The 16,307-nt window shown below is 38.4% G+C and overlaps 1 protein-coding gene across 3 annotated transcripts in view; it reads left to right on the forward strand.

Moving 5' to 3' along the window:
* The first annotated feature begins 3,692 nt into the window (after window positions 1-3,692).
* The window catches only part of LOC143027055 (lambda-crystallin-like), a 29,553-nt gene continuing 16,938 nt past the window's right edge, over window positions 3,693-16,307 (forward strand). For 2 of the 3 annotated variants that reach the window (XM_076187946.1, XM_076187945.1), the window contains exons 1-5: window positions 3,693-3,819; window positions 10,869-10,950; window positions 12,595-12,700; window positions 13,184-13,266; window positions 14,055-14,180. In XM_076187946.1, coding sequence (XP_076044061.1) covers window positions 3,785-3,819; window positions 10,869-10,950; window positions 12,595-12,700; window positions 13,184-13,266; window positions 14,055-14,180 — 432 coding nt within the window. In that variant the 5' untranslated portion in view covers window positions 3,693-3,784. Of the gene's footprint in view, window positions 3,820-3,884; window positions 3,942-10,868; window positions 10,951-12,594; window positions 12,701-13,183; window positions 13,267-14,054; window positions 14,181-16,307 lie in introns of all 3 variants that reach the window. The other variant, XM_076187947.1, reaches the window with a different exon arrangement.

Below are 16,307 nucleotides of genomic sequence, written 5' to 3' on the forward strand. Positions count from 1 at the left end.
ATAAATAAATAAATAAATAAAATAATATTTCTAGTTCCAAAGCAATGGAGACTGACACAAATAGGCAGTGTTGTCACGGACCTCTGGTAAACCCAATTGTCTTATCGTGTGAGGTACATACGTAATTATTTCCTTCTGACACATAAATTTCACTGGAAACCATTGATGGACGTTTTCATAAAATTGGGTGGTTTGTATCACCTTTAAACCGTCCTCACTTCAGCTCAGATGTTGGCCCAATACGGGGGGGGGGGGGCTTATGGAATGCACGTTTCTCACAGGTAGTTTGATTCCGTTTTTCTGAGGGTTCTTCTCTACCTGGCGAATCTCAGCCTCTCCCTGTCATCTGCAGTATTCTTTTTTTTAATTACCTTATGGTCATGATATTGGTCTTTAGAATCCAGTAGCTTCCTGTGGAGAGGAAGTGTCACACGTCCCGGAGTATGGGTGGGGGTGTTCGGGAAGCAGAAGGAAAGGTAATACACCAAATACTGTTTATTATGTTAGGTACACGAGAAATGGGGAGTTCAGAGTTGATGGTGGAATAAGGGAGAGTTTTGAAAAGTATGAAAAAATATCGGAATACACGCCTATTTATATTCAGTTCTTGTTTTATGGAGAGAATCTGCAAACTACGGTTGTAACAACGTTCAGCAGGAACTCTACTGTTGGAACCATACTCATCTAGCGCTTCTCTCGCCTTTGAACTAGCTTAATAGGATTATTTATCCAAATTAACCATATCAGTGAACAATTTATAAATGGTCTGGAGGCAAAGAGGGTGAAGCTGCGTCAACTTGGGGATACTTGAAATCGACGTCAACGGTTTACATGACGGAGTGGGAATGCGAACGTCATTGCTTATCGAATGCGTTGTTCGCACATGTAACACATATTTTACAAGCGCTGTTGAGTGAAGGAATCAAGTAAATGTCTTGGGGGAATAAAAAGTTTCATGAAAAATAAGTATCTGGGGCAATGGTGGATCGGGTGGGGGGAACTGAGGGGCTAAAGCCCCACACCCACAAATTTGTTCTCTCAGTACCTCGTTGTAGAGGTCGTGAAACCTATCACGTGTACACTGGTATATAGCAGAAAGCAGTATTACAGTGGCAGAAGTATATTCAATACATGATTGAGGGTAATTTTTTTAAATGTAAGATTAAATATTACTTTTGCCTAATATTCTGAAAAAAACTAAAGTGAGAACATATACTTTAATTTATATTCAAAAACATCGCATTCGTGCTATAGAGTACATCTCTTTAAAAAACTCATCTATATTTAGAAGATTCAAGTGAGCACACACACATCCCCTCCAAGCGTCATCTACGTTTGCAAAATTCAGGTTAGTCTCCCCGCCCTGATTTTTATCCTGGACCCGTCACTGATCTGGGGATGGATGCAACAGGAAGTTACAAAAGGGTAATTGTGCAAACGATACTATGAGACAGAGACCTGGAATTCAAAGGAAGGAAAAAAATTGAATGTGTTTGAGATGAATTGCTTGAGAAGTATGGTGGGTGTTACTAGGGTGGATGGAATGAAAGATGAGATGAGGAGGAGATCCGAATTAGAAAAGGAGCTGGCAAATAGGGTTAATGACAGAATACTAGGATGGTTTGGGCACATGGAAAGATGAGTAAACAAAGACTAGTCAAGAGGGGGGGGGGCGAGAATGAGATGAACAGCCGGGGTGGAGGGCGGTTTGGTTAAACGGGGAATTAGTGTTGAACAGGTAAGGGAGAAGGAAGGAGATGGGAATGGAGAACAGTTGTGATTGGACAATAAATTTAAGCGGATCGAAAGGATTTCTCTCTCTCGCTCTTTTTTTTTTTTTTTGCACGAGGGCACGGGTAGGGAGGACTCTCGGATCACATGAAGAATCGTTTCCCCAGATTTCAACAGGGTGACAATTCTTTATGTGGGCTATCCTAGGGTGACGATTCTTCATATGGGCCATCCTGGGTTTACGATTTTTCGGTTGTATAAGTTGATGACAATAAGCATAACCCTCATTCAACCTAACCAAGCCTAATCTTTATTCCACTGCTGATATTCGGCGTACCGGGGTGGCAATTCTTCAGGTGGGATCTCATGGGGTGATGATTCTTCATGTGGGAGTTCTGGGGCTATAATTGTTCATGTGACCCGGATTGCCTTGTAAATGAAACTGTAGGATCATTCTGTGGATATGCTTTGTCTCGTTGCATTGCTTCTGACATGGGCAGAGGGCGGGGGGGATGGGGGGATGACCCTACATCCACGAGGTGCTAAGATTACAAATGGGAGAGGGATGGGTGTGGGTGGGAGCATGCCTTTGCTGGCTACCTATCTCATAAGAGAGAGGAAGCCTTATATACAAAGGAGTAGTGCCAGTGAAACGCAATAAGACTAGATCCAGGAGATTGAAATAATGAAGCCTTTACAAAATATGTCGCTTAAGAGTTTTCGCCAACATTTGTGCTTATTACTTTAATGTTTTAACCATAAATAAGGAACGATGATACAGCTGTTGACGTGAATTCCCTATGCGCATGAGCTGTAATGGTATCCTCGGCAATCGAAATTGTAATTTCGAACTATGTGTTATTTCTTTATCAGTATTTGATGTATTTGATTAATTGCCAAATAAAATTATTATTATTATTATTATTATTATTATTATTATTATTATTATTATTATTATCATTATTATTATCTATAATTGTGGCATAACTAAATATATATGACGAAATGCGTAACAGTAACAGTTACATTTACTGTTTGTAAAACTTGCTCAAATTAGCAGTTTTGCGGTTGCCATAAGGACGGCACCATCACATTTTAGGACTTGGCGACTGTCATATACCGTTTTGCAGGAAATGGGACATTCCTATACGAAACTGCTTCTTAGAAAACCAAAGAGTACGACTTTCTGAAAAATACCACATATTTTTTCGGGTTAGCAAGTACGTTATTTTTCCCCTCTGCTGGGAATTAAGACACGTCCTTATACTGAAACTTTGGTTCTTTCCAAAAACGTAATTCTGTGGGCAATTTGTTTTTGTATTTTTTCGCTCCTTGAAATATGTTGATCAACAAATAAAATAACATTGAATAAAATAAACGAAATAGAATATAGTAAGATAAAAAACATTTGAGCTCTGTGAAGTTTGTTCATAAACCTAATTATTACTGTACAAACAAATAACAAAAGGCCCTTTCCATCTTTCAAGGGAGAAAGGGTATTGCATATCCTAGACATACATCTAACCTAACATGAATTCCATTCTTTGCTTACTTTAAAGTAGAATAACAAAGTGCGAAATCATATACAGACTAGAACCATTCTAGTTTATTGATTCTCACGTTTTTTCTGTTATATTGATACTACTGCTATCTCAGCTCTTAGTATATATGTACTGTATTACTATTTAGTTGTCTCTGGCCGGGAGTTTGCATATATGTTTAATAACTTTTACATTCCCGAATACTCGCCTTCCATATGCAGTAATATAGGCTTACCCTTATATTCATCAATCTATACTTAACATAAAAATACGCAATTTAGAAGTTTGGACATAACAACTAAACCAGATAAAGTAAACGTAAAATTACGTTTTAAACATCAAATTAACATATAAATATATATTTCTGAAAGATATCTGTAGCGTAACTTATCTTATCGGACACATTTATTCTATATATAATTGTAGTGTTCGTGTTCAGCTGCGACACTTGCACCTGAGTCAGTTGAAGCTGTGGAACGACGGAGGAACACGAGAATAACAATATAATAATCATGTCTAAGTCCGAGAAGATTGGCGTATTGGGCAGGTAAGAACATAATTTGATTGTAATTTGTATAGTTGTTATGAGTTTTTAATATTTTCATTCTGTAGGATCACAGCCGTCGTTGCTTGCCCACTTGAGTAGTCTGGAGGCACCCTGGAGGTTAGGCAAGTATTGGTAATTCTGTACAATATCACCGCAACAATAATAATTTCCTACCGACTGTTACTAAGGAAAAACATGCCGGCAGGAGACCTTTTGGTCCATAACTAGGTCAGATGCGGAAAAAATAAAATAGATAAATGAATAAAATAAATAAATAATTATAAATAATAAATAAAATGTAAATGATATATAGATAGAGAAACAAAAGAAAACAAACAGGTAGTTAATAATAACTAACAAAATACAGACACTAAAGCATATTTCTTATCTATAAACGAATCTTAAAACTTGGTGCATTGCAGTACTGCCTCTGCAGGAAGCTTTTTCCATTCATTTTGTACACTGTCGGCGAAGTTATTCCTACACTTTTCCAAATTAAACCAACTTCGTAACAGTTTAAGACGATTATTTCTTGTTTGATTCGCAGTGTGAAAGTTTCGTAATTTTTTGTTGTAAGTTCCATTTAGAATATTTAAAACCTGTATCAAATGACCCCTGAGTCTACACTTTTATTAGGGAAAATAAATTAAAATGTTTTAGTAATTTCCTTATGATTTGTTACTGATATTTGAAATCAGTTTTATGGCTCGCCGTAGTGCCGTTTCCAATCTGCCAATGCGATTCTTTGGTAATACGGATACAGAATATTGCAAATGTGGACGAACTAACGATTTATACAGCTTATTAATGACAGATTGACTTTTAAAACCAAAAGATGGCGCAATCAGTTTTAGAACCTTATTTGCTTTCTCCAAGGCGGAAATATACTGCTTAGATGATTTGGGATCACCAGTGATACGCCGAGATCCTTCTCACGATCCAATTTTGTTAACAACTTTCCAAATAACTTGTAATCGTACATATTTTTATTTTTACCTTTGTGCATGACCTTACATTTACTCGTTAAACTTACATTTCTCCTGTGGTTGCCACAGGGGAATAAAATGTGAAATACACGAAAGCTCTTGGGAATTTCGTGTTTCTTGTTTTCCTTACTGGTTACCACCAAATTATTGGATCACGTGACAAGTTTGTGATTTATTTGCATATATATATAATTATATATATATATATATATATATATATATATATATATATATATATATATATATATATATATATATATAATTAAAGGGAATTGTGGTTGATAAAAATGTATACACGTTCACTGGGACCCATTCAGTGTTGTACAAATACTTTCACAGTGGAGATGGGTTGCACGCAAAGTTTCGTGTACGTGTAATTCGAGCATACAAATATATAAGAAAAGTTGCCCTACATCTTTTTTGATGGCACAATCGGTAAAGTCACTATCACTGGTCACGTGCTAGCGGAGGTTCGAGTCCTTGGCTATACCACGTTTCAATTTCTGCATGTTGGCCTCTATAAGTCTCTCAATGTTGATGGCTTATAATTAAAGTGACTTGTGGTTTATAAAAATGTATATCTGTCCACTGGGACCCATTCACTGTTGCACACACACACACACGCGCGCGCGCACACACACACACATACACACACACACACGTATATATATATATATATATATATATATATATATATATATATATATATATATATATCAATAAATCAAATCAGCCATCTTGAGTTCAAAGGCATTCATAGCATTCCATGATTTACACGACCGCGCCAACTTCTGCCTCATCACTCTTGCAAACTTCTCAATATCGTCTCTCCACGCTTCCCATCTCGCGGCGTCTACTCAATAACACACTTGCTCATCAGTGGTGCAACATCAGTCCTTCGCACTAACTTACCTGCCCAATTCCACTTATTTTACCACCTTCACAATATCTTTCACTCCAGTCTGCTCTCTCACCCAACTTGCTCTCTTTCGGTCTCTCAGCGTTATTCCCATCGTTGGCCTCTCCATTCTCCTCTGCGCAGTACTTAGCTTTGTTTCCATCGCCTTCGTCAGTTTCCAAGTCTCACACCCGTAGATTATTGCTGGCAGAATGCATTGATTGTAAACTTTACGTTTCAAGCATTAAGGTAGAGAGCCGCTCAGGATTTTATTGTACTTACCAAACACTTTCCAACCAATTGCAATACGTCTTTTTATTTCGTTATCATGATCTTTTGTCACGTTCACCATCAGGCCTGAATTGTTATACTCTTCAACTTCTTCAAGACTCTCACCATCGATTATAATCTCTTTACTTTGAACTTTCGTGTTGAGCATTACTTTGGTTTTGGTCTTATTCATTTTAAACCTACTTTGAGACTTTCCTTGTTGATCACTCATCATATCTTGCAAGTCTTCTGCTCTCTCTGAAATAAGAGTAATGTCATCCGCAAATCATAGGTGGTTCAAATATTCGCCATTAATCTTCAAACATTTCTCTTCCCAACTCAACCTTCTAAAAGGATCTTCCAAGCAAGCTGTAAATAATTTTGATGAAATTATATCGCCTTGTCGTATTCCTTTCTCGATCTTGACCTTTTTCTGCATCTTTATATAGTCGAATTATAGCGGTTCCTTTCGCATAAATCTTTTCTAAAACCCTTATCTGCTTGTTTGTACCCTGATTGCGTAGCGAGTTTAGTATTGCTATTTGTTCTACTGAGTCAAAGGCCTTCTCGCAATCTACAAAAGCTAAACAGAGAGGTATATTGTATTCTGTCCTTTTCTCGCTTAGTTGGTTCATCGCCTGCAAATGGTCTAGCGCCGAGTATCCGCTTCTAAAGCCTGCCTGTTTTCTCGGTTGGTTTCAATCTAGAACTTGACTTAGTCTATCTGTAAGGATCTAGGAGAATACTTTATGTACATTTGATAGCAAGCTAATCGGTCGATAGTTACTAAGGTCTTGGTCTCCTTTTTTATGAAGCAATATCACTATAGCATTGCACCACGATTAAGAAACGCTTTCTTGACGTAAGCTGGTGTACAACTGAGCTAGCTTAATATGAACTTCTTTTCCTGCGCCTTTCAACAGATCTATCGATATGCCATCTTTCCAAGGTGCTTTTCCTCGTTTCATGTTTTTAGAGCAAAATCTACTTTGTAATCTCAGGTGCACTACTAACGTCTACAGATGAATTTACTGACTCAACTACAGTCTTCGACGAGTAAAGCTCTTGGTAAAATTCTACTCTTTTTACCATTCTGTCCCAGCATTTAATTATTCATCCATTTCTATCTTTCAAACATATAGTTTGGTGTTTTCCTAAAGCATGTCTGCGCTCGGTTCCTTTAATACTTTTACTTTTCCGAATATTTTATTGTTTAGACAAATGGAAAGTGAAACGCTTGAAGTACTTATAAGCGTTCACAGTTTTTATTTCACAGGATCAGATTAGAACACACTAGCCACTTATACCCCTCCCAAGGACTCGCTTTCGAATCGCTAATCGCGTCACCCTAGCATGGAATGGCGTGCCCAAACGGTTGCTTACAATAAATTTTATAATTATTCCTTGCACACAGAAATCATGTTGTCTAGTTCTTCCATTAAACTCTCCAGCCTGTGGTTTTCTGAGAAAGTTCTTATGTTGTAAGTATAGATCTTCATTTTCTTCATGTTGTTTAATGTCCAAGACTTGGATCTGCTTGGACAGTGCTTACTCACATTCGGTGGCACACTGCCCGTAAGCACATGAGGCAATGCGGTTGGACCTTTAGGAGACGATGATCCAACAGGAACGCCTGGTTTTGTTTTGTTTGTACTGTTCATGTTTGCTATGAAGGGCTTTTGGCAGTAATCTCACCTCCATGCCAACTAGTTTCTGGTGAGATATTTCTCTGGTGTCACCTTATTATATTTGATGAGGCCGTATGTATCTATAAGGTTCCCAATGGTCCACGTCGTCATTATGACGGTACCTCATATATATCTTCAGATTGACCTCTCATTAACGGACACCGCATTAACGGATATCGGATGCAACGGACAAAATCCGCTGGTCCGGTCCGACAGTCTAAATTTCACGGGTAGGGTGAATGCGTCCGTTAGTTCGGCGTTTGTCCGCTGAGTGGCTGATGACGTGATGGCGCGCACTTTGTTTTGTTTACTAGTTAACAAGATCGTGATCGGTGTGGACGTTTATTAGCTGTGTTTGCGGTATTTTCGCAAACCCAAGATGTCGGAGGTGCGCCAGGCTATTGACACGCTCATATCTTACGTTGATCTATCTGCCAACGGTGACGTTCAGGCTTATTATGAACATTTGCGCACTTTAAGAGAATTATTGATTCGTGAACAGTATCAGAAAGGGAAACATTAATATGTATGTACGTATACTATGATTTTATAGAACTTAAGAGGTGATCTCCCCCACAATACACAAAAAAAAAAAAAAAAAAAAACACTCCAAATCAACGGGACATTCACATCAACGGACACCGTTACCCCTCTTTTAGTCCGTTAATGAGAGGTCAATCTGTATGGGGAATTCCCTTGTTCGCTAGCAGGGACGAATCATATTTTCATGAATTTGGCGGCATGTGTTATTGTGAACGACGATTCATACCAACATAATTTCTAATATTTCTGTTATTATTTGCGTGAAATTTAGGTAGTGAGGCAGACTTTTCTGGTGACAGTGAATCGAAGAAAAGGAAAGCAATCACCATGTAAAGTAAAAGTTCTTATTTAGGCTGGATCTGACCAACGCCGAAAATCTGTATACGATGTTGCGTAGGAATAGAACTGCGTTGTCCTGACCTTCTGCATTTAATTATAGGACTAAGATTCGAAACATTAAGTCGTCTGTGCCTCCTGTCTAGCTAAGAATCATGTTGAGTAAATACCGACTTTGTAAAGAGAATCTTTGGTACTAAGTGCAGTCGGAGAATGATGAGAGGTTTTGTCGGACAACTTTAAATCAAACGAGCGTCTACTCTGAGAATTAAGCCCTGTTGACATGATAGTTCGGGACATGTTATCATGGTCTAACGGTTCGACAGACACGTGTGAAAGTGTGAACGGGATATTTAGGGTTTAACCAACGTGTCCGACAACCAAATACCCCGTTCACACGTTCACACATCACTTTAAACACGTGTCTTTCGAACTGCGTTCGACGAACCGTTATAGACCGTGTAAACCCCCTCATACTTGTAATGATAGTAAAAATGCTAATAATAACAACAGTGATAAAAATAATAATGATAGTAGTAGTAGTAATGGTAATGATAAGTATATTAATAATGATTACAGTAGTAGTATGATAAAGAGAATAGTGATAATGCGTAATAAACTAATATGCTGGCACACCGAAATAGTGAATACATTTCTAACGTTGAATTTGCAGTACCAGGAAAGGTTTCCGCATAGTAGAAGCGAGTCAAGAAAACATTCAGTTAATCTCCAGGCTTAAGCTTTTAAGCCTTTGTATTATTCGAAATAGCCGATTAGTTACAACATACTCCAAGCAACATGAAATACTAACCAGGTTCATTCTTCAAGGTAGCAAAACAATTGGCGGAGGAAGACAAGTTGCAGGGTTTCTCATTTCTCACAAAGAACATAAAAAAATTGAACATCTTCCTCACATTACAACTATTATAAGACATTTTACCTCAATACAGAAATTTGCCAAGTGTGTGTGTGTGTGTGTGTGTTGGGTGGGAGCGGGTGGGGGTACTGCTTACCCTCCGAAGTTAAGTCCGAACTCTCAGGACTAGTTCGCTTGTCTTGGGACGAGAAAGTTTCTTACAGTAGTTAGTCGCAGTAGATGTCCCGGAAGAGGCCTTTACCAGGCCTGTACATCCCGCTCAGAACTCTGCTACTATTGTGGCAGCAGTGGCATCGGCATGTGCGGAAATTTGTTGATATTGTATTTTTGCTTTAAAATTTAAATATAGCTCCTGACCCTTCCATGTTTTGTCGAAGTTGTTCAAATTCATCAATTGATGTGCGTTTGCAGATGGTAGTTGCTGACGATTCTGTCAAAAGAAAACAGCATGTGGGGAAGGAGCCTTTATTAGTTCGACGTTTCGATTGTGAGAGCATTATATGGTGTATTACATATGCACCCTAATAAGCGAAACGTTGTACCACCAATGGCTCCGTCCTCATATGATGTTTTTTCATTATTTTGCATTTTCGCTCAGTCTAAAATACTGCAGAGGACCTACTACTTTGAAATCACACTACATCGTTTTAGTTCACCTTTCGATACTTCCTTCTTCATACCTTCTACTAAGTATCCAACACCCTTCTCCACTTTGTTGGTAGATAGATCAGCGTGCATCCTCTACAAGCACTATGAACTGCCTAGGAACAGACCACCCGCTCGTGCATGATCGCTCTTTGTGGGAGGGGGAGAGATGTCTGTTGGGAAATGAAATGATGGTCGTGTATGAAAGGGAGCTATTGCCCCTGAGCACTAACATCTCACAGAGAAATAGGTAACACCCCTATGATTCTCGATCTGCTGACCGCGAACGCTACTGTGTTCTGGCAGTTTTACCATTGTGGAGCAAGACATCGCTCATGAGTACTGACTCTTTGTAGGCGTAAGTCTACTATTTTCAATGTGAGACCATTCATCAGTTAATAGTGATGAACCTACTTCAGGAGACACGTACTAGATGGGGCCGAAGCCGTCACCTTTACCCTTTCATGCGCTTGTTAAAAACAACTTTGTATTTTGTGTGTAAATACAGGTAGTGACTTTTACCATAGCTTAAGCGTGTTTGTAAACTGTGGTAAAATACACTACCTGTATGCACAGAGTAGGCTGTTGCCGGTTACCTAAGGGCCGCGGGTCTTTGCAAGTGAGACCAGGGAACAATAGATTGATTGTGTGTGTATATACAGAGTACTAATTTTAATGTAGAAATATATATATAGATTCTAATGTAGCTCTTGACTTATCTTATTTCATATGGTATTTTTTATGTGGCTTTATTAAGAAATGTTACTTACATCACTTGATTTAATAATAAAAACTATCTTCTGCAGTGGTCTCATTGGAAGGAGTTGGGCAATGCTGTTTGCTGGTGTTGGATACCAGGTTTACTTGTATGACATCAAAGAATCACAGGTATAGTTATCCATGTTTGATTGTATAGTCATATTTGATCCAAGTGATAAATTTCATTTTAAGATAGATATGTTTTCATGACCATAGAAGATCCAGTAATGTTGTAAAAGAAAAATGAAGGATGCATATGTAGTGGTATTTGTTTATTTATTTATCTATATTTATGTGTATTTTTTTTAGTGGAATTCCATTCAACAGTTACAATTCATCTCCAAGTAGTCTATACCAGATGATCAGACCTATCTTTAGCAACACTTTATCAAAACTGCCCTCAATGTACTTTTAATGTACCAAAAGTAGTATTTAAGTAGACAAGATAAGGTTGACAAATTTGCTATGCATGTATGGATGTCATTTGTGTTTGATTCTTCCAGAGATGATTGTTTCAAATAGCATATATGTAGTAGAGAGGAGCAAAAATGGTCAGTATGATACAGCCTTTTTTTAGCATCTTATGTGTGCAGGAATAGCTCAATAATCTATACCTGTGCCAATATTCCATCAAGTTCTGGATATATCAGATGGTACTGTAGACCAGACCATCAGAATTTGGGGTTTTAGCTGGATGATGAAATATGGGTTGACTTTTGTAATTGCTGTTGTTCAGTTCTTAGATTTTGCAAATTTGAAGTTTATGTTAGAGAAATAGTTGTTAAGGATGTTGCACTGTTGTTCCGATGATAGTACATATATTATTCTAGGTTATTCTTATATCCTTTTTTTGTGTTCTTCAGATTTGTTTGGTCACCATTAGTTCCTGTGTTATTTCTCTTAGTTTCTCTTCATGTAACTTGGTTAGAGACTTCTTTGTTTAATAGTTACATTTGCTCCTAATACAGTGAATGGTTTCCTGAAGGTCACAGGTCTTGTGCAAGAGAGAAATGAAACAAGATATCAATCTTTTCCTTTACTCTTGATGTTAGGCTCTTTCCTTTAATACTGTTTCTACTGTTTATTAATAAGATGGTCTCTAGTGTATAGTTTGGGAAATATGTTTATTTTTCTGTAGTCTCAGGTCATGTCTGATGAATTGTGTTTATGATATGTTCTGTAGCTCAATCTGTAGATATGAACTAGTCTTTGAAGTGGTGAGGGTAAACCAACTTTGGCTGTTGGGTCATGCTGTGGAGTGTTGTGTATTGCTGCATTACTTCTGACCCAGGTAGTGGGTGGAAGTCAGGGATGACCCTTCATTCACAAGGAACTAAGATAAAAAGGGAACAAAGGGTGTGGAATGGGTGAAGGGTAGGTGAATGCCTTGAATAGCTACCTTCCTTGTAAGGGGGAAGAAGCCATTTGGTATATACCATATAGAGTATTTCTTATTGAGCATTGTATTTATCTTGTGATTCAGCTGTATGTGGGTGTCCTTTTTCCTCTGTAGCATCTCATGTAGGCTTCTCACAACAATGCTGTGATGTGGCAAGTATTGTCAGATTAATCTTCATGTCAAGCAAAAGGAATAATGGCTTTAAAACTGGTGAACTGCAGATTATATATGTGGTAAATTGATATTAATTGCATTATTGCTTTATTTTTATTTTACAGTAAGCTTTATATAAGTATATAATTCTTATACACTAATATAAAGTTTACTGTAAAATAAAAATAAAGCAATAATCAATGTTACATTTCTAATCTCAGGTTACAGAAGCACTTGCTGATATCAAGAAGCAGTTAGAGAACTTGGAGGCATCAGGTATGCTACGTGGAAGCACCTCTGCCCTTGAGCAGTTCAAGTGTATCAAAGGTAGAGTATTGTATGATTTTTTCTACTTTTACTTCCAATTACTTATCTGCTAGTAATAAACAGGGAAAGATATTTCAGTTATGGATACCTGCTTGTTGTGTTCCTGCAAAATGGACAGCAAAGAGACCTGTGAACTTCTTCACCTCCATCTTAAGGTGCAGCACTGAGGGCCTGATACTCAATCTCCAGACTGGGCTCAAGCTCTTTATTATCTTCAGCTGTATTGCTTCTATCTTTTCCCATATGGAGAGGTGACAGCTAGCAACTGCACAGCCAGTGATATAGAAATAGTCTTACATTAATTCAGCACAGGCAACAAGCCAAAGTTTCTTCCCAGAAAGATTTATGGGGGGTCCTGAGGACCATTAGCAGTGACTGTGGTATTTTGGTTTTCCAGTCAGTGAAACTTGAAGCAACAATTATTATATAATTCCAGAGAGCTCTTCCTTTTCTCAATAAATGACATAGTTATATCTTTTACAGGTGTGAGTAACATGGCAGAATGTGTAGCCAATGCTAAACATGTACAGGAATGTGTACCAGAAAATCTAGATCTCAAAATAAAGGTACTGCACTGTATTTAGAGGAAAATTTATATTTGAGGGAGGGGTGAAATCAGCAAAAGAGGAGAGGGTAAAGGGTGTAGATAGACAAAAGCTAATGAAATTGAAGGTAATAAGGGGAAGGTGGCTTGGGTATTTTAGAGATTTGTTAAATGTGGAGGTTAGGGAGGGTGTGACAATGCATTCTTGATCATGCCGCCTCTGCAACAATAGTATTGCCATTGGTGCACTCTACATATCTGTATCAACAGGTAGGATATTGGATTCAATGAATTTTTATTTATTTATTTTTATTATTTTTTACTTATATTTTCTTTTTCTTTTTTTAATAACTAGCATTTTCTTGTGGATAATATCATGCTGAAAATGTAGAGTTATAGACTTGGGAAAGGAGAGATAGGAGCAGTGGCAGATTGTGAAGTGGGTGGTAAAGGAAAGATTTAAGGAGGCTAGCAGAGGGGAAAGAATAGAATTTAGAAATTATCGTTATTCATATTTAAATAGAAATTATTGTAATCTCCAATAGGAAAAGAAAGCAGCATGACTGGTCTATAGGGGTTGTCACTTAAATTCCTGAAGTATTGCCTAAAACTTAAGCTGTCAACACTCAGTATGGGGAATAGTTACAGTGAGGTAGTAAATGTATAAAGTATGCAGGAACTTAATAATGTGGGAAAAAAGGACATGCTGAAAAGTTAGGTAATGAAGAAAACAGGCTAGATCAACTTGCCATAATAGTAAATGATTTATAGACTGCTAGACATGTGTTGAAATTATGTTTGTGTTTTCAGGTGTTCAAGGAATTAGATAAGCTAGCTGGCCCAGACACAGTCCTCAGTTCATCTACATCTTGTCTCTTGCCATCCAAATTTACAGATGGTCTTGCACATAAGGAGAACTGTATTGTTTGCCATCCAGTAAGTCAGTTACATAATTGTTTATTGGATACACTCAAAGCCTGATGATTAGTAATCAAATAATGCAAACAGTCTGATCCACAAAATGTTGAGAGTTCATGAATCATTAATAAAAGAAACTGTAGGTAGGTTTTTATTTTAAAATTAACTAGTACATATATATCACCATATCATATATTAATTAGTGCATATATACCACAAGGGTGATATATATCTATCTATTTATCTATCTCTATACCATTAAGCCTCTTCCATCTTATAAGGGAGATAGCCAGCCAAGGCATGCACCTTCAGTGCCCCTGACTCAGGCCACTCCCATCCATCACTCATTACCCTTTCATCTTAGCCTCTTGTACTCCTTAGCTCCTGAGATATTCTTGTACAGGTATGTACAGGGTTTGAAATGTAATAGAAGAGGAAAAAGGCTTGGGAATGTAGATAAAAGACAACCTGTCACCTGACAGACACATCAGCAGAATTGTGGGAGAGACATGGACAACTGCAGAAGATTAAAGTGGCATTCCACTGTATGGATGAAGAGATGATTAAAAATCTCATCAAAACACTAATACATCCAAGACTGGAATATACATGAGGGGGAGTGAGTGGGGGATGGGGGGTGAGGGAGTATGTATGGGAAGTAAGTTGACGCAGCCCGAAGGGATTTCTCCCTGTCTTCTCCTTTTCTGCATGAGGGGACAGAGGGGGGGGGAGGGGGTTGCTGATTTATAGAAGCGGTCTTGCTGTGGATGTGCTGTGTCTTGCTACACTGCTTCTGACCCAGGGCAGTGGACAAGATACAGGGATGACCCATCATCCAGGGGGTACCAAGATAAGAGAGAGAGAAGAGGGTAGAGTGGAGTGGAATATGTAGGGGATGGAAGGGGTGAGAGTGGTTTCTATGCCTTTGATTTTTGGGGAAAAAAGCCTTTGGTATATGTATGATATGTGTATGCACTATGGTCTCCACACAGAGTGAAGGATATAAGCAAGATTGAAAGAATACAAAGGGCAGTAACCAAACTGGTCCCCAGCCTGGTAGATAAACCATAGGAGAAAAGACTAAGAGTACTGGGTCTGCCAACTTTGAAATATCAGAGAGAAAGAGGTGATATGATTACAGTATTCAGATCACTAAATGGGATAAATTGCATTGATAGAAGAGATCTCCTGATTAAAAATGGTAGGGCTTTAAGAGATCATGGGAGTGAACTTAGAAAGACAACATGGTGAAAGGATGTGAAAAAATACATTTTTCCATATACCATCACAATCAATAAGTAAGGAGAAAATGTCAGGAAAGATACTATTTATTTTCATAAGCTTACAGAACTTTGTCTCCTTCAAAATAATTGCCTCTCACATTTACACACTTCTGCATGCGTCTCTCCCAATCCTGGAAGACCTCCTCAAAGTCCTTTTTCAGTAGTCCCTTCAGGTAACTTTCCGATGCCTCTTTCAGCTCCTAGGTCAGGGCTGTAGGGTGGGTGTTGTACCACTTTCATTCCCCTGTCAGCTATCCAGGTGGTCACCAGCATTGACTTGTGGCATGGGGCATTGTCCTGGTGGAACCACCACCGACCACTCCTCCACTGCTGAGGCCTATTCTTTCTCATCTTCTACCTGAACCTTTTCAGAACAGTAAGGTAATATTCCTTATTGATGGTTTGACCCTGAGGAACCCATTCAACGTGAATGAGCCCCTGGGAGTCAAAGAAAGGAATGACCATGGCCTTCTCTTGCGACCTGCTCATCTTTGCCTTTTTGGGTCTGGGGGAGGTCGCGTGCTTCCACTGAGCACTCTGACATTTGCTCTCAGGGTCATTGGTACCCAACTTTCATCGCAAGTCACTACCTTATTCAGGAAACCTGAATCAGCCTCTATCATTTCGAGAATGTCAGTGCAACATTCCACATGAAACTGCCTCTGGTCGTCGGAGAGGATCTTTGGCACGAACTTGGCACAGACTTTGTGGAGCTTCAGATCTTCGGTCAGAACTGTCTCTACTGTGCCAATACTAATACCAACAGCTTCAGTTATCATCCTCACATATATTCGATGGTCTTGCATCACTAACCTTTGCACTTCCTCAATGTTTTCCTCTTTGCGTGCACTTTTTGGTGCTC

This window comes from Oratosquilla oratoria, chromosome 7 (assembly GCF_046742065.1).
Source record: "Oratosquilla oratoria isolate Oo_2021 chromosome 7, ASM4674206v1, whole genome shotgun sequence".
Taxonomy (NCBI): domain Eukaryota; kingdom Metazoa; phylum Arthropoda; class Malacostraca; order Stomatopoda; family Squillidae; genus Oratosquilla; species Oratosquilla oratoria.